General features: G+C 40.6%; 1 protein-coding gene across 7 annotated transcripts in view; it reads left to right on the top strand.

Annotated features, from left to right (window-relative positions):
* LOC113016060 (uncharacterized) overlaps positions 1-22,149 on the top strand; it is a 57,120-nt gene that overhangs the window by 18,573 nt on the left and 16,398 nt on the right. For 2 of the 7 annotated variants that reach the window (XM_026158554.2, XM_026158553.2), the window contains exons 1-6: positions 5,199-6,108; positions 16,545-17,086; positions 19,728-19,808; positions 19,888-19,947; positions 21,437-21,512; positions 21,888-21,959. In XM_026158554.2, coding sequence (XP_026014339.2) covers positions 5,685-6,108; positions 16,545-17,086; positions 19,728-19,808; positions 19,888-19,947; positions 21,437-21,512; positions 21,888-21,959 — 1,255 coding nt within the window. In that variant the 5' untranslated portion in view covers positions 5,199-5,684. Of the gene's footprint in view, positions 1-5,198; positions 6,109-6,415; positions 6,571-16,544; positions 17,087-19,727; positions 19,809-19,887; positions 19,948-21,436; positions 21,513-21,887; positions 21,960-22,149 lie in introns of those variants that run through there. The other 5 variants (XM_026158555.2, XM_080296887.1, XM_026158557.2 and 2 more) reach the window with 5 other exon arrangements.

The raw sequence follows: 22,149 nt of genomic DNA, 5'->3' as shown, positions 1-22,149 counted from the left end.
GTCATTTAACAGCATTTTACAAAGCAGCCTGGTCATGGCTCTTAAATGTCAGTTTTATGGCTTTCCCTGCTGTAAATCTGACATTTAGGATTTTTGGATGGTCAGACTGATAAAATCAGACACTTGGAGACACCAGGTTTTCTTAGATTTTGTTGGCCTAATGATCAATTAATAGCCTTGATTACAGCACCATTAGTTTGGCAGTACAAACAGGAGCCCCTTAATGAGGCGGATTAGCAGATTATAATCTCTTCTGTTGCTGGTCTGCACAGGAAAATAGGAAGATAAAGGAGTTAATGATGCATTAAAGAAAGCAAAGTTTCACCAGAGTAAACTCCAGTGACTCTAATGTTCTTCAGCAGTGTTCTTTAGCAGCAGTTATGTTGCATGAATGCACAAATGATGGGGATACGGCAGCGTGTCATGCAGCGTGGGTGTGGGAGGTCCACCAGCTGGAATGTGTAACAGCTGGTTGTCCGAGTTTGGCAGATGCTGGATGATGAGGGGACTCTGGGCCATGTGGAGGAGGAGGAGGAGGAAGAAGAAGAGGAGGAAAGGGAGGAGGAGGAGTGTTGGTGGAGAGGAATCCTTTTGCCCCAATTGCCCATCTGTGAGAACCTGGAGGGAGTGCTTTTTCCGAGGATTTTTTCCGATGAGGCAATGGAGTCGGTCTCTCGGGAGGGCAGCTGCTGTCTCTCATTCATCCCTCACATTGCTGCTCAGCCTCTCTCCAGCTGCGTTCACGCTGTTTATCCGATTATGTTCCTCCCAAAGCTTCAGAAAGTAGACTTGGTGGTTTAATTTTTGGTTACTGTAGTTACCAAAAATTAAAACAGAGGCATAAATCAGACATCTAAACACACCGAAGCAATCGGCGCCGTGTGACTGAACCTCCCTTGTTTTCCCTTTTCTTCCTGAGAGATGAGATAATTTCTCTTGCTCTGTCACTCACCGTGCCCTTGCTGTTCTCACCATTTTAGCCTGTCAGCTGCTGTGCTCAGTTTTCCCACCTTTTTCCTCCTTTTGTCCCTTTTTCCCATGAAATCATGCAAAGTAGAAGTACAAAGATCTTTTACTTAAAAGTAGAAAAGTTTTTAAAATACTACATGAACAGTATGAATCCTGGAGTGAAATGTTTCCATTGTTATAACTCTGCTGTTACAGTGTGCTGTCCTTGCTTGTAATGTTGCACAGTTTAGTGTACTGATCTGAACCTGGGGGCCACGGGGTAATCTGAGTACCGAGTACTTCTTAACTTTCTCTAGTAGTTGGTTTGGAAATGTAGCTAAATTTTTGTTTGAATAAAAACATGAGAGAAGGAAAAAGTAACACATTCAGAAGTGTATTTTGTATTTTTATGTTGTTTAAAAATCAAAAATATGAGCTAAGCAAAGTAATGAATTACAGAAAACAAAAAATAAATAAATAAATCCTGGGGCAAAATTTTTTTTTTCCCCTTTGTGTGTTTGTTTGCATTAGTAAATCTTAAATTTAAATTTAAAGTAGGAAATAGTGGACACTTGGAAGCTAGAGGGCACCATTGACACCATAAAAAAATATTAATATTACTTTTACTCTTAAGCTGAGTTTTTATTGACTGTTTACTTCCCTTTGTACTCACTTGCTTTGACAAAATCTGTTTGGTAGGATCAACAAGGGTTCAAGACTTTTGAAGATTTCATTTTCATGGGTGACTCAGAGACTCGGAGAAGACTTGAAGATAAACTGTGTTGCTGACATAAAATATACTTCAACTGAAAGGGGTCATTTCTCAGAGCTGTGCTGACTGTAACAATAAAATGAAATGATTTGTGTCCACAAACTTGAGCAGATTACTTTTGCTTTGCCATGAGACGGACTGAAATGTGCAGAAGCTAGAAAAAAAAGTGTATTTTTGTGTGATTGTGAAGTTTAATGCTCAAACTTATGAGCTAACACTGCCATCTCGTCTTCAATTATTGATTCACTTGTTTATTTTAAAAATTTCAAAACCCAAGGAAACAAAACACTGTCAACTGTCATTATCACTTTAACATGAGGATATCTGCACATCTGTAGTGTCACCAGATATGCTGTCATAAACAATTAAAAAAGGACAAATATGAACAGATTAAAGATATTCACAAAACATAATTTTGGCCTGTTATTTTTATATCTTAACTTAAGCTTCTCTGTAACAAAAACATATTTTTTAAGATTGAAGCAAAAGTTTCTGTAATGATAACTGTTGAGTTATGTACAAGCGCAGTTCCAAAAACGTTGGGACTCAAAAAGCGAAAATGTAAATAAAATCAGAATACAGTGACTTGCAAATCTCATAAATCGAAATTGTATTAACACTAGAGTATAGAAAATATATTAAGACATTTTACTATTTAACCCTTTCATGTATGAATTATGACATCTTTAGGCATGAAAAGATGAATAAAAATACTTAAGAAAAAATCCTGATTGAGGTTGTCATAATTCATGCATGACAGGGTTAAATAACAATAATTTCAATAAAACACATCATACATCTATAGTAGCATTAAACAACCAGTGGGTGGCAGGGTATGGAGTGGACACATCACTGTCCAATGTAGTGGTTTATGTGCAAGTATACCATCAGCACTGACACAAATACAAGAAAACTGACTTTGAATAGCTGTCCACTGTAGTGACCACTATGCGTGAAAGGGTTAAATGAAAATATTTGTTCATATTGTATTCGATGAAAACAACACATCTGAAAAAGGTTGGGCCTTGTTTACCCCTCAGTAGCATACTGCCATCTTTTAACAACAGTCTGTAAACGTCAAGGAGCTGAAGGAGAAGAGCCGACGGACTTTTGGAAGAGGAATGGTGTCATATTTTTCCTCTCATGATGCTCCGAATGGGTACAGATGCCTGACTGGTCTGCACCTGGACTCTTAATCTGTGCTGCTGTAACAGATGTAGTATGCAGTTTAGCACTGTATAGCCGGAATATGTGAGACTTTCCCTTGAAAAGACGTTGTCTGAATGGGACCATATGCTGCTCTAAAACCTGTACAGGGAGTGCAGAATTATTAGGCAAATGAGTATTTTGTCCACATCATCCTCTTCATGCATGTTGTCTTACTCCAAGCTGTATAGGCTCGAAAGCCTACTACCAATTAAGCATATTAGGTGATGTGCATCTCTGTAATGAGAAGGGGTGTGGTCTAATGACATCAACACCCTATATCAGGTGTGCATAATTATTAGGCAACTTCCCTTCCTTTGGCAAAATGGGTCAAAAGAAGGACTTGACAGGCTCAGAAAAGTCAAAAATAGTGAGATATCTTGCAGAGGGATGCAGCAGTCTCAAAATTGCAAAGCTTCTGAAGCGTGATCATTGGACAATCAAGCGTTTCATTCAAAATAGTCAACAGGGTCGCAAGAAGCGTGTGGAAAAACCAAGGCGCAAAATAACTGCCCATGAACTGAGAAAAGTCAAGCGTGCAGCTGTCAAGATGCCACTTGCCACCAGTTTGGCCATATTTCAGAGCTGCAACATCACTGGAGTGCCCAAAAGCACAAGGTGTGCAATACTCTGAGACATGGCCAAGGTAAGAAAGGCTGAAAGACGACCACCACTAAACAAGACACACAAGCTGAAACGTCAAGACTGGGCCAAGAAATATCTCAAGACTGATTTTTCTAAGGTTTTATGGACTGATGAAATGAGAGTGAGTCTTGATGGGCCAGATGGATGGGCCCCTGGCTGGATTGGTAAAGGGCAGAGAGCTCCAGTCCGACTCAGACGCCAGCAAGGTGGAGGTGGAGTACTGGTTTGGGCTGGTATCATCAAAGATGAGCTTGTGGGGCCTTTTCGGGTTGAGGATGGAGTCAAGCTCAACTCCCAGTCCTACTGCCAGTTTCTGGAAGACACCTTCTTCAAGCAGTGGTACAGGAAGAAGTCTGCATCCTTCAAGAAAAACATGATTTTCATGCAGGACAATGCTCCATCACACGCGTCCAAGTACTCCACAGCGTGGCTGGCAAGAAAGGGTATAAAAGAAGAAAAACTAATGACATGGCCTCCTTGTTCACCTGATCTGAACCCCATTGAGAACCTGTGGTCCATCATCAAATGTGAGATTTACAAGGAGGGAAAACAGTACACCTCTCTGAACAGTGTCTGGGAGGCTGTGGTTGCTGCTGCACGCAATGTTGATGGTGAACAGATCAAAACACTGACAGAATCCATGGATGGCAGGCTTTTGAGTGTCCTTGCAAAGAAAGGTGGCTATATTGGTCACTGATTTGTTTTTGTTTTGTTTTTGAAGGTCAGAAATGTATATTTGTGGATGTGGAGATGTTATATTGGTTTCACTGGTAAAAATAAATAATTGAAATGGGTATATATTTGTTTTTTGTTAAGTTGCCTAATAATTATGCACAGTAATAGTCACCTGCACACACAGATATCCCCCTAAAATAGCTCAAACTAAAAACTACTTCCAAAAACATTCAGCTTTGATATTAATGAGTTTTTTGGGTTCATTGAAAACATGGTTGTTGTTCAATAATAAAATTATTCCTCAAAAATACAACTTGCCTAATAATTCTGCACTCCCTGTATATATCTTTAAGCATTGATGGCGCCCAGGTGTTCAAACTGCCAATCCCACAGGCACTGATCCTCCTCCACACCTTCAGAGATTCAGGCTTTTGAACTGAGCGTTGATAACCGATTTTAAACACAGGTTTTGGAGAGTGATGTACTCAATCATCTGAGCTGTTGCTAAGTAACCCAATTAGCTGCACAATGTTCCTGCAATGGTTTCTTTTTAGTACCACTCACTTTTTGTCCACTGTAAATATTTCATGTTTTCTGTGTACTATTGTGAATGAAATATAGCTTAAAGAGATTTGGAAATAATTGCACAGTGACCCAGCTTTTTTTCAAGAGTCGTACATATTTTGAAAGGATTTTTGGCATCTCGGCTGCTGGAAATGACTTTAGGAGTCATTTGTTTGCTCTGAAGACACAGTTTAGTTTTCTGCAGCTGCTTAGAGTTACCATTCTTGTGCCTATGTGGTAAAAAACCAACATAAAGCCTGCAACCAGTTAGTGTAGTTTTGCGTAAAGACTCGAAGCAGCATGAAACAGCGAGCCTCGTCCTTCTAAAAATTTAAAAATAGAATTAGTAGGATCTCTGCTTAAGTTTATTAACGTAACCTGTCATTATGCTTCATTAAATTGTGGTTAAATAATTGTTGCCTATAAAGTAATATTTAATATTTTCTTTGGTTAATTTACTTATTTACTTTTATTCAGTCCTGCTCACCAATAAAATGAGCTTTTCCTTTAGAGTATGAACTAAACCTTTTCTTTATGATCTGCAGTGCGTTTATGAAAACTCCATATTTCTGCAGAGGACTCATCTGTCTAGGCCGGGTGTGCCTATGTGGTAAAAAGCATGCCTGTATGCTTTCTAAGGAGACCCACAGGAGTCACGCAGGGGAGGAGTTTTAGTTTGAGGCCTTTTTTTTTTTTTTTTTTTTGGAGGAGTTTGCACTGGGAGCTCAGTGGGGAGGGTCCCAGAGTAGTTTTTATGCCTCTGCTTTCATTCACTGGTTGCTCAGTGGCCCTTGATCAGCCTCGATTTAACTGCTGCCCGTCTGGCTAACAGGTGGTGCTTTGAGGAATCAGCGCTGTTGCAACAGCCAGCACCATGTGGAGGAGGCTCCAGACTGCAGCGCTGCTCCTCATCCTCTGCTCCGGGAGCTTGGAGGCCTGGTTCTGGAGAACCACGGATGAAGAAACAAAGACAGAAGCGGTTACGTTTGATGCTACCACTTTAACCACTCACACTGTAGCAATGATCACCAGTACAAAGCAGGTGGAGGAAGGTGCTACTACTACTACTACCAGCAGTGTAATGATGGAGGAGGAAGGTTCTACTAAGACTGCCGCTGGTGCAAAGATGGAGGAAGAAGAGGAGGATGACAACTTGTCCGGGGTCGGGGAAGAAATCATCAACGTGGCCACAGGCATCCGTAAGTTTGTCGAGGCGTGGGATGCGACCACGACCACCTGGACTGTTAGTGCCGGCCTGACGGAGAAGACGGAGAAGTCTGACGTGACGATGAAGCCAGGCAGGTTCTTGGGGGAGAGGGTGGAGGAAGGGTCTGGGGGTGGGGAAGGGGATGGATTTGAGTCAGACGTGACAATTAGAGGTGGCGTTTCTAAATTGAATGGCCCACCCTGTCTCCCCGCGCCCTCTGATTGGCCCGTTTGCAGACAGCCACGCCTTTTCTCGTTGCCCAACTTTTTCAACCACACCTCAGTGGAGGAGGCGGGGGCGGTCCTACAGGAGTGGGCTTGGCTCACAAAAGCAGAATGTCACCACAGCGCAGAGCTATTCCTCTGCCTCCTCCTGACTCCCAGGTGTCCATCCCCCGTCTCTAACCTGCCCTGCCGCAGCTTCTGCCACACACTGCAAGACAGCTGCTGGGCGTTCCTGGAAAACGGGCGTCTCCCAGTGGAGTGTGACCTCCTGCCTGAAAGAGCTCATGAGCCCGGGCGTCCGGTGTGCATGTCAGTTAGTAACTGGAAAGGTAACCGCGGCGGGTTAGAATGTATCCTGTGTGACGATACATTTTGAATCCGGAGCGTCTATGTGTGTTTGTTTTGGTGTCCAGCTGCATCATTGTCTTTGCCCATCACATGATTCGCTTTAAACGTGATGCATGTTTTTACCACTTTAATTTGATCATATAGAGCCCATAAAGTACTCTGGCTCATGTGACTACAGGTGCTATACATTACAGTTTCACATATATTTGACCTCCTACCATGAAACCACTGGTGGGTTTGTTTTATTAGAGGAAGATAATGACCCTCACATTTACTGGGGCTCCGGCTAATGATAATTTTTTTATTATTTTGTTGCTTGTAAGAAATTTCAATTTTCCAAATCACAGGATAAAATTATTAAATGTCTTTTTTTTAAAATCCAGAACCCCAAATATATGAATTATTATAATCTAAGGCTGTAAATTCACAAGTTTTAGAAACAATCATCATCACTTTTGAAAAAATCTGGGATCAAATTACTGAAGTATAGTTAATAAAGTATTCTGTTTTGGATATTGTCACAATTAATGCACAAGAGCATTCATCATCTTTTAAAAAAATAAAAATCTGTTATATTCTTGTGCCTACATTACCCATAATGCAACATCAGTTTGTTTTAGAAGATCAGGTGTAGCAACTATGTAGCTCACAGGCTCAAGCAGGGTTCAGTTCAGGCTTCACAGTCTTCACACGCCTCTTTCTGAGGTCACAAAGGGCTTTAGTCAACTTTCTTACATCCAGATTCTTATCAAAGTAAACTTTAAGTGCAGTTCCATTTGATCAGCAGTATATCAAAAATGAATGAAGGCATCATATTCACTGTAATAAATATCGAAATTCTGTTATACAGAGGACCCAGAGTACCAAAAAAAAGTTTTATCATATGATCAACTATTTGGCGGTTAGGTAATCAAGTTTGGTATGTGAGATGCTAATGTTTTTGGTATATTTTATATTTATCCAAAAACACCCCAAAACATATCTAAATGTAAATTGTAATAATTAATTATTAACCCTTTAAGACCTACCATAGAACCAAGTCCACCAGAGTTATCTTTACATTTTTACATGCGGTAGTGCCATTTTTGGGAGCATTTCAAGTTGCTATACATCAATACAACCATTATAGCCCAAATTTTAATAATATGTATGCATTAAGTGCATAATAACTACACAAATTGCAAAAAAGTGCAATAAACTACAAAAAAATTGAAAATCTTTTTTCTTTTTTTTTCTTTTTTTTCACATATATTTCTAGTTAGCAAAATTTAAGATGGCTTGTCTCTCAAAACTGTAAACACAAAAAAGTTGCACAAAAAAGTTTCCAACAACAGGAAATTTATTTTGAGTGTCTTCATAGCTTTATTTTTGAGATACACCAATGTTTATATACTGCAAGAAAAACGAAGAAAAAATATTATAATGCAAATTTGCCAAAAAACAGCATGTGCATCAAAATAAACTGTTTCCAGCAGTGCAATTTGAGTTCTAAGCATCCCAGAAACTATAAATAAAAGCATAAACTCAAACATGACTTTTAAAAACACCAGTGTAGGCTTATAAGGCCCCGAAAGTAAAAAACTACATTTCTGCGAAAATGACGTCACTTCCGGTTTCAGGCAGGTAATGGCGGACATGCAATAGTTCGCGCTGACGTCTGTTCCAACATAGGAAGTGTTATGAATAGCTGATCAGATCAGCAAAGCGTGTTTCTGGAATATTATGTTTTTGTTGCTGCAAGTGCTTTTTATGCAATTTTTGCAAAGCTATATGTGGAAGGAAACCGTGACCTAGGACAAGCTGATGGCATAAGATATAAGTACAACTCCTCCAGTTTCAAAGGTTTTTTTGCAGTTTGCAAAGAAAATTATTGCGCTAGCTTACGTGGTTCCAGTTCTACAGGGATTTAAAAATAGTTACGCAAAACGGAGCGGAGTTTTAAAGGGTTAATATACTGGTAAAAATCAACACACATAAGTTATGTATACACTGTCATATAGCTGACACGTGTTGCCTACATAATTTAAAAATATAGATGATTATCTTTATTTTTCATTTTCTAATTTTTAATGTATTATTTTATTTAGGCGGTTTTGGTCCTCTGTATTTTAAAGTCAGAAAAAAGCTTGCAATTTGGAAGATGGGTTTGATTAATGTTAAATACACACTTTTTGTAAATCAATGGTCAAAACATGCAAAAACATTGATGTTGGAACTGCTGAAGTTGCTGTGGTGTCACTTTCTCCCCTGACGCATGATAAAACACCTGAGTTCACGCCGTTGTCGCCAGGCTGCACGCAGCAGTTCATGTTGTTGTCTTGTCTCCTGCAAACGAGGCATTTTTAATGTGTAGAGTCAGTAGCAGTCAGCAGCAGCATGCCTGCTAGTTGTTTGATGGTAGCTGCATCTTTTTTATGACACTTAAATCTATTCTGGTCATGTTAGATGTTTATACTGTAAACTAGAAATCATATATACATTAGGTTAGAAACTTTTGCAGTGAAACCCTGACAAATATATCAGAGGCTCTTGTTCAGCCTTTTAATGCCTTAATAAATTTAACAGCACACGTCATTGGCTGGACATTCCTGGGGTTTTTTAAATTAAAACTTTGACCTCTGCCACATGAAAACCTTCTTCATCGTGTGTTTCCCACGAGAATGCTTACTGCAAATGTTTGAATGACCTTTACAACAACTTGTGGCTTTAAAACACCAACACAGCTATGTTTCACCCCACAGCAGACTCCTGAATCTGCACTGCAGTACGTTTTGGAGACTTTGGTGTATGCATGCAGCCAAGCTTTTGCACTGTTTTTGCTCGGGGTGTACGGGTTATAACACGTCCCTGTGGTTGTCAGTCAAACTGTTTATTGCCTGTGATTTTCCAAACACCTGCACAAGGGATGACAAAAGGGTTAAGGGAGCCTACATTTGATCAAAAACACTCAGTATACGCTCTCAGTCGTGATGTTGTCTTTACATTTAGATGTAGGTTGGTTTCTCACAGTAGGCAGTAATCATTCTATTCCTCCCATCACATCCTACTCCTGCATGCCAGCCACGCTTTTCTGTCTCGAGTTATCGTGTCATCATTTCTACTCAGCTGGTGTGTTATGTAGGTTTACAGATGGATGGCGTTTTATAGTTTCCCAGATGGAGAGGAAACAATCAGGCTATCTGTGGTGGCAGTGGCGGTGGAAGTGGGGAGAAGCTTGTGGAAGGTATTTTTGATAACCGCTGTGGGTGGGAAAAAGGTCTGCTCCGAGAGATTGAGTGTGACGATTGTGCGGTCGGTTTGGGTGAAAGGGCGGCGGTCTTGCGGTCGGTAACAAGAGAGCGTTGTGATGGGATGAGACGGGGAGGCTTGCAGTCTCTGCCAGGAGGGCAGAGGGCACGACAGTCACCCACCCTTTCACCCAGTCACACTTGATGGAATGCAGTCGAGTGTTTGGGACACCATTAGAAGATGAGCAGAGATTCAAAATGAGGCACAAGTATAAGAAAGCCTTTTATGTGAGTGGGGAAATACTGGGTCTTCAACTTGGAAGCAATTTAAATGCATTTTGGACCATTTATGTGTCATTTATAGTGTCTCAAACAGACACTGAGTCACTTCCATTTGTTTAAAGTTTTTCCAGCTGATGCTGAGGTTCAAGAGGCCACGCCCACCCTGGAGGGCCTCTGGGTTCTCCTGCTGCATGGTTAGTGCTCAGTTAGGACTCAGGTATAAAAAAAAAGAGACGGCAGTTTAATGAGCTGGTTGTGAGCTGCTTGTTTATCATTATTTCTCATTTGCTGCTGATTGGTTCCCTTATTAGTTCCTAAAAAAACACAGACTGTGAAAGCAAGGTTGTCAGCCTGTCTTCAGCCCATAAAAATAAAAAGTAGTGCCACCAGCAGCCCAAGCTTTAAGCTTTCAACATCACTGAAAAGCAAAGCAAAAAACTTTTAAGTGGCCTGAAAGATCAGTCTTTGCTATTTGCTTTCACGCTGTTGGCGACCAGCTGAAGAATACAACAAATTGACAGATGACTTGGCAGTAAATACATTAGAGAAAGGGTGTCAAACATAAGGCCCGGGGGTCAAAATCGTCCCGGCAAAGACTCCCCTCATGTAATTAACCATTAAATGACAGATAATGCATAAAAATGTTTTGAACTTTTTTTTTTTTTTTATATTAACAAAAAAACCTTGGAGTGTTGGAGCCTGTTAGAGAAGGAAACTGGAAACAGTCTGCAGGTAACTGTTAGAAGCAACAAGCTCTCAAAAACGTATTAGAGCAGTTTGCTTTATCAAATTATATTTTCTCAGTTTTCATATCTGTTTTGTAATAATTCCCTAGCTTTGCCTTCCAGCACAGTGTTTTTCTGCACTTTTTCCTCTTTTTAAAAGTCAGATTTGGTGCTTTTACTGAATCCAGTTTTCAGTACATTCATTCTGTGAGTAATTAATTTTTGCCCTACTTCATGCATGTAACACATGTATCACGACAGCAACGGTTAAGGTTTGACCCTGTAGCAGATTGGAGAGTAAGAGAGCTAGCACAGACTTAAAATATAAAAACTGGGCTTTAGACACATTGAAATATGGTCCTGTTAGCAAAATGGATGATGAAATAAATCATGCATTTCGACATGTGCTGCAGGCTAAATTTATGAACCAGTGCTACCTGTCACCGTTCATACTTCTCAAATTCTTCACATAGACAAATTTGTTTTGGAGGGCAGCCAAAAACCCGAGCTTTTCAGCTCTTCTGCCTCTTCGAGGAGCAAGATGTGAACAAAAAGAAGAATCCAGCTGATGTCATCTGAGCTGCACCGATCCCCCCTCAATCAACTTTAATTGGCGCTGGGCTCTGGGCTCATTCAGACGTGGATTAGAGTCTGAGCGGGGATCAGAGGCTGGGTGAAGGTGTCACAGGCTCCATTTGAAGTGTTAACTGATGCCACAGACGAGACTCAGTGCAATTAACAGCCCGAGTCTCAGGCCAGCTGTGTGAATGAAGTGTTTGTTGTGTTTTACGATAAAGAGTCCTGGATTTTATTCTTACCCACGTCCTCAATTCTCCAAATCAAGACCTGCAGATTTCTGCTGCAGATATATTAAGATCTGCTTTGGGAATACCAGGACAATGGCATAATATTCCTCATGCAAAACACTGAAATTACTGAAATTGTTCAGACACAGTAGATGCTTTGGTGTAGTTATTGAAGGCAGATTGAGTTGCTTTTGCAAGTAAAGGACATTTCAGGTCAAGCAAGAATGAGGGTGTAGTTTCCTACATTTTTCTCTATTTTAGGCCACTTTAACCATCACATGCTTGCATTACTTTGCCCGTTGTACTTTGTAATTTAAGCACACAGTGTGGTTACATTGACTGCAGTAACACTCAGGCTTAGGCGCAGATTTTACAGGATAGTATAAACTCTTCTTATGCTCCCCCTCCAGGATGAGGGAAGGTCTCTGCACTGCTAACCCTCTGGAGGAGTTCATTAGTTGCACTGTGACATTTCTGCATGTTTTAACTGCCGCGTTGAGTCAGTTCGGGCTGCTGGCCCGTCCACTTTGTCCCATTAACAGTCCCTCATGGTCCATTTTCCCATGGACAGTTGCCGTGCATTTCCTCCCTCCCGCCCTCTGTCTGTCCATCTGTCAGTCCATGCCTCTTCTCATTGCCTGTGTCTTTTTCTTCACACGCTAAAACAGGCAGGCGTCGGATTTCTCTGGAGTTACATGTTAGAAAATACACACATGGCACCCCAGTAATCCCCTGTAACTGAGAACATGAGGTCATTAAGGCCGCGAAACACTGATGTGGGCTGTTCTTGCATACAATGGGGACTGTTAGCGTGAAGAAAGGAGGTCAGAAATGAGCTTTCTGTGATTGGTTTCAACAAAAAAAAATCAGTATTTCATTATTCGACGGTGTCCCATGCAGAGATCTGAGCTGATGTCTTAAGAGCATAAAAAACAATTTGAACAGCTTAACGTGAGGAGTTCCTTCATGAACATAATTTACTGTCCAATTTGCAACAGTTCTGCTCATTGCACACGCCAAATTTCTGTGGTTTTAGCTTTGTTTGTTTGTCATTATAACTTATATAAAATAGGCGGGGTTTCACTTCCTTAAATGCACAAATCAAAATGTAGCAACATTTGGATCAAACTTTGTTTTTTTCTTTGCCAATCCAATGAAACTGCATTTTTTTCATGTTTTTGATAAACTCAAAGTTACGTTTTATATATATTATGACAAACACCATTCACTTAGCACACCTTAAACACACTAAGGTGTGCTAAGTGGCATAGATTCAAGAAGGTTCTGGAAACATTCCTCACAGATTTTGGTCCATATGGACATGTGCTGCATGTCAAAGTGCCACGGACACATGATCACATCCACAATGGAAAATCTTCTGTTCCACTACATTCCGAAAGTTGCTCTATTGGACTAAAATCTGGTGACTGTGGAGGCCGTTTGAGTACAGTGAACTTATTGCCATGTTCAAGAAACCAGTTTGAGATGATCTGAGCTTTGTGACATGGCGTGCTATCCTCAGAAGATGGTACACTGTGGTCATAAAGTGATGGACATGGTCAGTAACAACACTCCGGTAGGCTGTGGTGTTTAAACAATGCTCAGCTGGTACTAAGGAGCCCACAGTGTGCCAAGGCAATATCCCTCATATTATCACACCAACAGCAGCCTGAACTGTTGATATAAGGCAGTATGGAGCCATGCTTTCATATCGTTTGAGCCAACTTCTCACCCTCCTATTAGACGTTGCTGCAAAACTCAGACAGGCAATGACTTTCCAATCTTCTGTTGTCTGGTTTTGGTGAGTCAGTGTGAATTGTAGCCTGAGTTTCCTGCTCTTAGTGGTCAAGAGTGGTCTTCTGCTGCTGTAGTCCATCTGCTTCAAGACTGGACATGTTGTGCATTCAGAGATGCTCTTCTGCATTGCTTGGTTGTAACGGTTAATGTTGCCTTCACATTTTTTACCCAGACAACTGCCACTCAGTGTGGATCAGCAGTTTCTGAAATAGTCTCAAATGAATAACCGTGTCACATACAGAGTCACTTAAAATCACCTTGCATCATCATTCTGATGCTCAGTTTCAACTTCAGCAGGTAGTCTTGACCATGTCTACATGCCTAAATGCATCGAGATGTTGTCGTGTGAGCAGTTGATCAGGTGTACCTAATAAAGTGTATAATAAGGATAATTCTGGGCATATATGATAACTATTCCGTTATTAAATGGAAAAACAAATACTAAAGTTGGGGAAGAAAGACACTGGAGATAAATGCTGTGCAGGTTATTTTATCCTCTTGATGCTATGACATATAAAACAAAGTTTAACATTCTTCCAGTGCAAATTTATGCCTGTAGAATTTAATGAACATGTCTTACACATGGAGACTCCTTTCCCTCAGCTCAGCTCTTAGTATTGAAACTATGTCAAACTGCACTGTCCCTTTTTAATAAGTAATTAAATATATCTATTGCTTTATACATAATATTTTGTGCTTTATGAAATCAAAACATGTTTAAAAGTTTTTTACAATGTCTGAAGAGGTAAAACAATATAAAATCCTGCCAGGAAAAACTCTAAAAATAAGCATGTTTCTTATTCCCTGCATTCTCACAGGAAAGAAACAGAAATAAATTAAAAGCCTGAGACTAGATTGCAGCCCAGATAAAGAAATTAGAAAACTTTGCGTAATTGTTATGTAATGGTCTTGTAACCACAGTGCTAATGGCTTGCTGGCAGACATTAGCCTCCCTCATGGGAGACTTCGCTGTTACTGGGCTGTAGAGTTGGGTTAGTGGGAGAACTGTGGTAAAACCAGACAGCTTCCAGATGTGAACATGTATGGAATTAGAGTAGGGGCCTCCCTTGAGAAATTCATTTTCAGTCTACCATTTTTGATTAACTGTAAGTTCACATTTATGCTGTCGTTTGTCATTTTCTGAAACTGCATAAATATATACCACTATATGGTTTAGCTCACACAACAGCTGCAGCAGCTGTGCTGCCTTGAGAAGAACCAATAGCAGGTGCCTTCACTGAGAAGCCCTCCACCCTGCCGATCTCAAGCTCCAGTTGGATCAAATCCTATAATCCCAGAGGAGCCAGGTTTCTTGTAGCTGCTGCGCAGGTCGAGAGAGTTTACAGGCTGACAGCAGTTAGTTATGATCTGGTTGTCCTGTTACTATCCATGACAGCAGCATAAGCAGGTGGAAGGCAAACAAACCCCCCAAAGGGAAAAATAAGGTGGCTTAAATGGCATTAAATATTGACCACACGTGAACATATAAAATTCCCATCACTAAGAAATGTGGGAGACCCCCACTACTGATGACCTCTGTACGCCTTTAATGCACAGATTGCACTTGTGCAATGGCAAGCCTCAAACCCTATCCTGGTCAAAAAAAATGCTGCTTCTCCCCTGTGAGGCTGATTTATGAGAATCTGCTGCTTCTCATTTCCCTTTTGGGCTATTTTAGTCTGTGGGAATTGAAACTCAAGCAGTTTTTCCACTAATGTGCCCCACTATTGAAGTCTCAGAGTGTGTCCTATGCCTTGTAGCCATGTTTTTTTTGGGAAAGTTTTGTTCTTAAATCACCCTCATTGCTGAATTTGGGATCTGTGGTTTTAGCATGTGACCTGCAGTGTCAGTGCACTTTTCGGTTTGTTGTTCCAGACATGGGATCTTCAAGGGTCACTTCAGTTAGCAGCTACTTTTGCAGCAGACTCGTAACTCTATGAATCTTGCAGTGAAAAGCACTTGTGAAATTTATGCCTCCTCACCCAGTAAAATCCAGTGTTAGAAAACATTCAAACACCTTTAACGTGCCACAAGTATTTGAGTTTGCCCACTTTTAGCATTTAAAAATGGGCAACTGTGTAAAAAATGACTAGAATAACTTTACAATAACTTTTTTTAAGTCCTTGAATTTAATCTGAATCACATCTTGATTATTTGATTTACTTTAGTGTGGTGGTGTACAGAAGCAAAATTGCAAAACAAGTTGCCATTGTCCAAAAACCTGATTGTATACATTGGTTTAAGACCAAAGCTGACACACTCAGGAAATAACCAACAAGAACTAGTGAAAAACGGTGTCAAGTAAGTGTAAGGAAAAGCTTTCATTTTGAAAGTAAAGGGTTTCCTTTTCTGTCTTTATAGTTTAACTACTGCTTAGTAGTAGTAGTAGTAGCTGAGTGTTTTCAAACAAGCTGGTCTTATCTATGCAAGCTAGCAAACTGTGGCTGTTTGCTAGCAACCAAAGCAATCGCAAAGACTTTTTCAGTGCAGCACCATGTACCTCTGTGCAACCAATTTCACCTAGCACCTGCTATCAGCCTGTCAGGGAATACACATTTTCTCTAGTTCCATCAGATTCAGCAGATGTTTACATGTTTATGTAATAGCCTTTTATAATGGACACAGTAAACATGCTATGCTAGTGGCAGCTTTGAGGAGCACAGCTCGTTAGGTTGAGGTTTTTTTGCCCTCGCCATCTTGCTGTCTTGAAACACGACGCTGCTTGGGATGACTATAGGTCATTTTATTGGCCTTTACAAAGGATGCAGGTTAAAATGACTTTCCAGTGGTTTCACTTTGTAGACCAAGAGGCTACATCTATACGTCTTATAAACCCTTCAACGTGTAATTCTACTGCACAAAGATAATACTGCATCAGTACTATCGGTTCAGTCCCACATATGAGAGTGTAATACTAATTACACTGGCTGGTTTGTGAGTTTTTATGTACATTTTTCTTCTTATGAAGGATTTTTACTTGTTACTCAACAACATAAATGTCACCCAACTGATATAAACCATTGAAAACATTTTTTTTCAATGGTTGGCAACTGAAAGTCAATTTTCTCTTTTATTTGTGTGCACTAAGTTTTAACTTCCTGTCTCCTCCCTCTCACAGAAGTGAGCGGCATCTCTTTACTCCAGCTGATTGGAGAACCTCCACTAGAAGAGTTCACCACCACCTATGGGCCAAATGGGGAGCCTGCCTATCGGTTCACTCCTTCGGTGGTCCCGGGCCAGCGAGCCCTGGTCCATGTCCCCAGCCCTTTCTACCGCCACTTCTCCCTCCTCTTCCATGTCAAGCCCTCCACTCCTGCCGCCTCCATCCTTTTCTCCATCACAGATGCCACCCAGAAGCTCATGTATGTTGCTGTCAAGCTCAGCGCGGTGAAGGCTGGCCGTCAGAAGGTTCAGTTTTTCTACACCGAGCCCGACTCTGAGGCTTCGTACGAGGCTGCCAGCTTTGAGGTGCCAAGCATGGTGGACACCTGGAGTCGCTTCTCGCTGTCAGTCATGGAGGAGCAGGTGGCCTTCTACCATGGCTGCGACTCTGAGCCACAGGTGGTGAAGTTTGAGCGCTCGCCGGATCCCATGGATCTCGACCCTGCATCAGTACTCTTTGTGGGTCACGCGGGAAGAGCTGACAATGGCAAGTTCCTGGTAAGTGGATCCACAGATTTGATGTTCCTTGGTGATTGCCAGATGATAACCAACCTGTAGGCCTTTGTGACTGGGACTTCAGCAATCATTTACTTTGGGACTGCCAGCAACCAGTCCAGAAATATTCATCTTTCCGTCTTGGCTTTTGGTTGTTAGATGTTCACTGACCGGTCCCTGGGCCTGTGTGACTGGGCCTTATTCCCCTGATCCCACACCGTCACCATGATTCTGTCATGTCAAAAATGGCAGCCAAGTTAACATCACATGGTTAATGGTCACATGTCTCAAAAATCTTAGTGGGTTGAGTAGTAATAATGACAACATCATATTTTTTAAAGGTTACATGAAGTCCAAAAATGCATGAAGAAGATTTCAAGTATTTGAAAGTTTTAACTGATGCTGCTCTTACTCAGGTCTGCTTTGAAACACAGCTGATAGATTCTTAACATGGTTTTTACTGAACGCTGCTTAGTGATTAAAAGAAATAAGTAATAACAATAAAACAGTCTCTGTATGTGTTACTTTGTAGCTCATGCAGTTTTAGCATGATTATTAATTTTGTTCATTGGGTATAAAAGACTAGAGGGTGACTCATCCAAGCTGCGGCTTAGCCTGCCTACAGCGGCTCATCTTGTTTGTAGATTGGACTGGATCACTTTACCTGATCCTGTGAGTGGAAGTATTGACCTACAGTCATCCATTTACCCTGCAAAATCCACTCCTGGAAAATGACTTTTGCATTTCCTCAAAGCTTTTGAGAAGAGCAAGTTGTAAATTAAAAAATGAGCCAGGTCAAAGGTCACCAGTGACCATTATTCTTTTGGAAGGATCCTTTCAGCAGAACTTGGTTGACAAAAATTGCATTTTTAAGATTTCAAAATAATTCATATACAGTTACACGTACATTTACATATATGCTGCAGACAGGAAATGCTCATGGCTAATTCAGCATACTTTCAGTTGCTCCAACACACAAATAAATGTGCTAAAATAAAGACGCCAGAAAAGATTTCTTCTTTATGTGTTGAGGATTTGATCACTATCAATATTTAGGAAATATGAAAGTTTAACGCATTAAGAATTGGACAAACCAACATGATGGCACTCATCTCAGTAATAAGCATAAAGCTACAGCAATGCTATAAAACGGGAAAGAGAAATTATCACTTTTAAACAGTTTTTAACAGTTTTTGTTTTATACAACAGTGTGGTGCAAAAGAATGAGACGCCTGTTTTGTACGCATAATCTCCAGGGTACCAGCAGAGGAAATGCTAAAGAGATGTTTCACAGTTCTGACAGGAAAAAATGAAAAACAGCAACAAATCCTCCTCCAGAGGTATCTGGGAGTCTGTTCTTTCTTGTCTGTGACGTCGCCCTGCGGCACTCCGTCCAGGGTTTGTGTCATTAACAATAAGGAGGTAGTGCCACCTTTAACCTCTGAGACAGGGACTCTGGTGATCATATGACTCTCTTTGAAGTGGAGAACTGTGGAAGAAATTAAGATGGCTGCAGTTAAAGCTCATAAAATTTGCATGCTTCTGATCAGAGGTGTGGACTCAAGTCACATGACTTGGACTCGAGTCAGACTTGAGTCATTAATTTTATGACTTTAGACTTGACTTGAAAAAATGTTCTAAGACTTGTGACTTGACTTGGACTTTTACACCAATGACCTGGGACTTGAATTGGACTTGAACCGGTTTACTTGAAAAGACTTGATATTTCACCCCAAATATAAAATTTAACATACATTGTATATAGAAAGTGTGCACCATTAATTTAATTCATTGATTCATTTATTCAAACCACACTCCGTACGTATGTGTGCGTGAGCTGTAGCACAGTCAATCAAATTAACCAGATTTAAAAAAAAAAAAAAAAAAAAACGCTCAAAAATGCTGCAAGGAGTTATTTTTTTCAGGTACATAAACTATGAAGTAGTCAACAAAAAACCGAACTGCAATATGCAAAACATGCAAGAAGAGAATCACAGACAGAGATGGAACAACTTCCAACTTTCTCCGACAGTTGAAGTTGCATAAAGAACGGTAGGTGGTGCTTCTCTCTTGCAACGATGAGATTATGACTTCATCTAACAAGCAAATCTGGTCCAGGCTACGTTGGTGATACAGTTTTTTTTAATGTGTATGATTTTTTTGTCATGCGATTTTAAAGCCGGCCCTGCAAGCGCATCCAAGAATAACATGCAGCTTATCTCAGAACTGTCGGTGAAAATTATTCTTGGAGCTAAGTTTAATTGAGCTGCATTTTAAAGAGGTGCAATTTCACAATTTGTGTATATTTTCTAAGTTCACTATTTCGTTGAGGAAAACACAGATTTTAAAATCACATGGTCTAATATTTACATTTAGCATAACTACAACATTCTTTTTTCGTTTTTTTTTTTTTTTTAAAGACTCGAAAGGACTTGAAATTCAAAGTTTCAGACTTGTGACTTGACTCGGACTTTTACACCAGTGACTTGAGACTCGACTCTGACTTGCCTGACATTACTTGAGCCTTGACTTGTGACTTGAGGATAAAGACTTGAGACTTACTTGAGACTTGCAAAACAATGACTTGGTCCCACCTCTGCTTCTGATAATACCTATGGTGGGATTCACTGTCTGTGTGTTTTAGGGTGACATGGCAGACCTGAGACTGGTGGGAAACCCTCGGTCAGCTGAGCGTTTATGCGACTATGAGGACGACTCTGACACTGTGAGTTCTTGTGTTTCCAATATTCCAGTCAAACCACCAGAAGGCTTTTGTGAAACACAGTTTTTTCTCTGTATCGCAGGGCTCTGGTGACTATGGCAGCGGCGACGGCGAGAGGAGGCAGATGGGAGGCAGCGTGAAGGTCTGTATGAGCTTTGTGGATGTCTTATATGAACATACAAGAGTGATTTACAGTCTCTGAAATCATCTCAGCTCGAGATGTATTTCAAGAGGAACAGCAGGGCCTAGTTGCATTATGGGAATTGTAGGCATTGAATTGCTTATTAATGGCTTTCTGGAGGTCTCTCAAAGTTTTCTTTAGACATTAGCTACTTTTTAACAGACCATTATCAGAGGAAACTTTTTTATTTGTTAAGCCATGTAACACTATGAATCATTCAAGCTTATAAAAAGGCACCTAACTGAAGGGATGAACCAGTGTTTTGTCTATACATAACAGACAACAACAACAAAAAATTTAATTTGTATCTTTAGTCGTTGCTACCAGCCTGTCGCAAAAACATATCATTTGTTCCCATTTCTTTAGTTAAATCTATAAAAAACTCCAAAGATAAGTTTCACAGACATAAACTAGTATTTATTTTTCTTGTAATGACTAAATGATTCCCAAAGAGCTATTAGCTCAGTACATCCTTAAAAAATCTGAGGAAAATGGACAATTGGAGGACAAAAAGAGAAGTGGCAGCCCCAAAAAGATACCTGCCGCAGATGAACAGTATCTGAAAGTCAAGTCCTTAAGAAACCGTTCACTGAAGCATCATCAGAGATGGTCTCAGTGAAAAGGTGGCTGTCAAGACGCTTTTCTTGATAAGGAGAAAAGGCTGAGGTATGAAAATTACACTGGACTGGACTGAAAATCAGTGGAGACAGGTTTGATGGAGTGATGAACCCAAATTTCAGTTTTTGATTTTGATTCGTCAGTATGTACGGGGCAGGTTGGAGGGAGGTGCAACACTGAGTGTCTACAGTCATCATCGAGCTGCATCTCAGCCAGTGGTGTTGGAGATCTTTGTCAGAACTGATGAATTACAAACACAGAAAAGTGCCATCAGAGTTTGAGCCACCATGCAATACCATCTGAAAAGAGTCTGACAAAAGCTTAATTTTTCAGCATGACAGTGATCCCAAACACACTGCCAATGCAGTAAAAGCACACTCACTGCCCCCAAGAGTTTCCAAATGTGGAGCGATCATTTGGCTTAACATTATTTAGTAGTAGTTTTTGTTTTTAATTTATGGATCTCTTTCAGTTAAATCTTTTGCAGTGAAATATTTTTACACTAGGATCCTTTATATATATGGGAGACCATAGAGAATATGAAAAACAGTTGGATGAACTTAAAAAACACACATATCCCAAAACATCATTAATACATCAGCTGGTAACACACTGCTCCCTAGTGGTGAACATTTCATTTAAACTTTCAATTTCAACTGAATGCAAATTATCTGCTTTCCACCACCTGGTGGAAGTATTTGTCTGCTCTTGTGCACAAATATTGTCTGAAAATTACATATAAATGTAGATGTACATGTGATGTGGTTGCATTCCATTATGGAATTTCCAGATGTTTTAAACTGTTGTATTTGTGTCCCGTTCCCCCCCACAGACCACCCCTCCACCTTTCCGTCCACTGCCTGAACCTCCGCTGATTTCCTCACACATAAACACACTCGCACAAACAGGTAAAGAGAAAGTGTGTTGATTTATAACTAAAGAGCTTAAGCGTGCTCTTCCAGGACTCTCAGCATGTCACTGCGCTGTATAAATGTGTAATGGAAGTTTTTAAATCATGCAGCAGGCGCTGCCAAAGAAACATCATGTAGACATTTTTAAGCCAGAAAAGTTTACGTCAGGTTGCCTGTCTGGACCCATGTGAGGAGATTGCTGCAAGGAGTGTGTATGACTAGAAGTTCTTTAGCTCCCTCTAGTGGATGATAAAAGAAGTAATTTCTCTTTGAGTGAGTTGCTCGTGAAATAGGACCGTTCCTTTCTCCGTCACGCCACAAACATGTTTCATGAGTTCTCCGAGCAGCAGGTAAAGGTATGTTTGTGTTCAGATGTCTGGTATCAGCCCTCCGTGGAGTACAGCAGGCAGGACTTCAGCAAGCCTGGATTATTAGGCTCAAGAGGTGGGTCGCAGGGGGCAAAAGGGTCCTGATAACGGCTGGCAGCACATCAGATTAGGATCATGTCCTAATCAATCTGTGGCCTTCCTATCACAGTAAAGAAGGAGCGCTCTGGCTGTTGCTGCTTTCTCATTCTGCTCAGTGTATGGGTGGAGGTTGATTGAACGTCAGCATCCGCTCAGCAGGCTTCAAT

The sequence above is a fragment of the Astatotilapia calliptera genome, chromosome 23 (assembly GCF_964374335.1).
Source record: "Astatotilapia calliptera chromosome 23, fAstCal68.1, whole genome shotgun sequence".
NCBI classification, from domain to species: domain Eukaryota; kingdom Metazoa; phylum Chordata; class Actinopteri; order Cichliformes; family Cichlidae; genus Astatotilapia; species Astatotilapia calliptera.
This window is presented reverse-complemented; position numbering and strand designations above follow the sequence as displayed.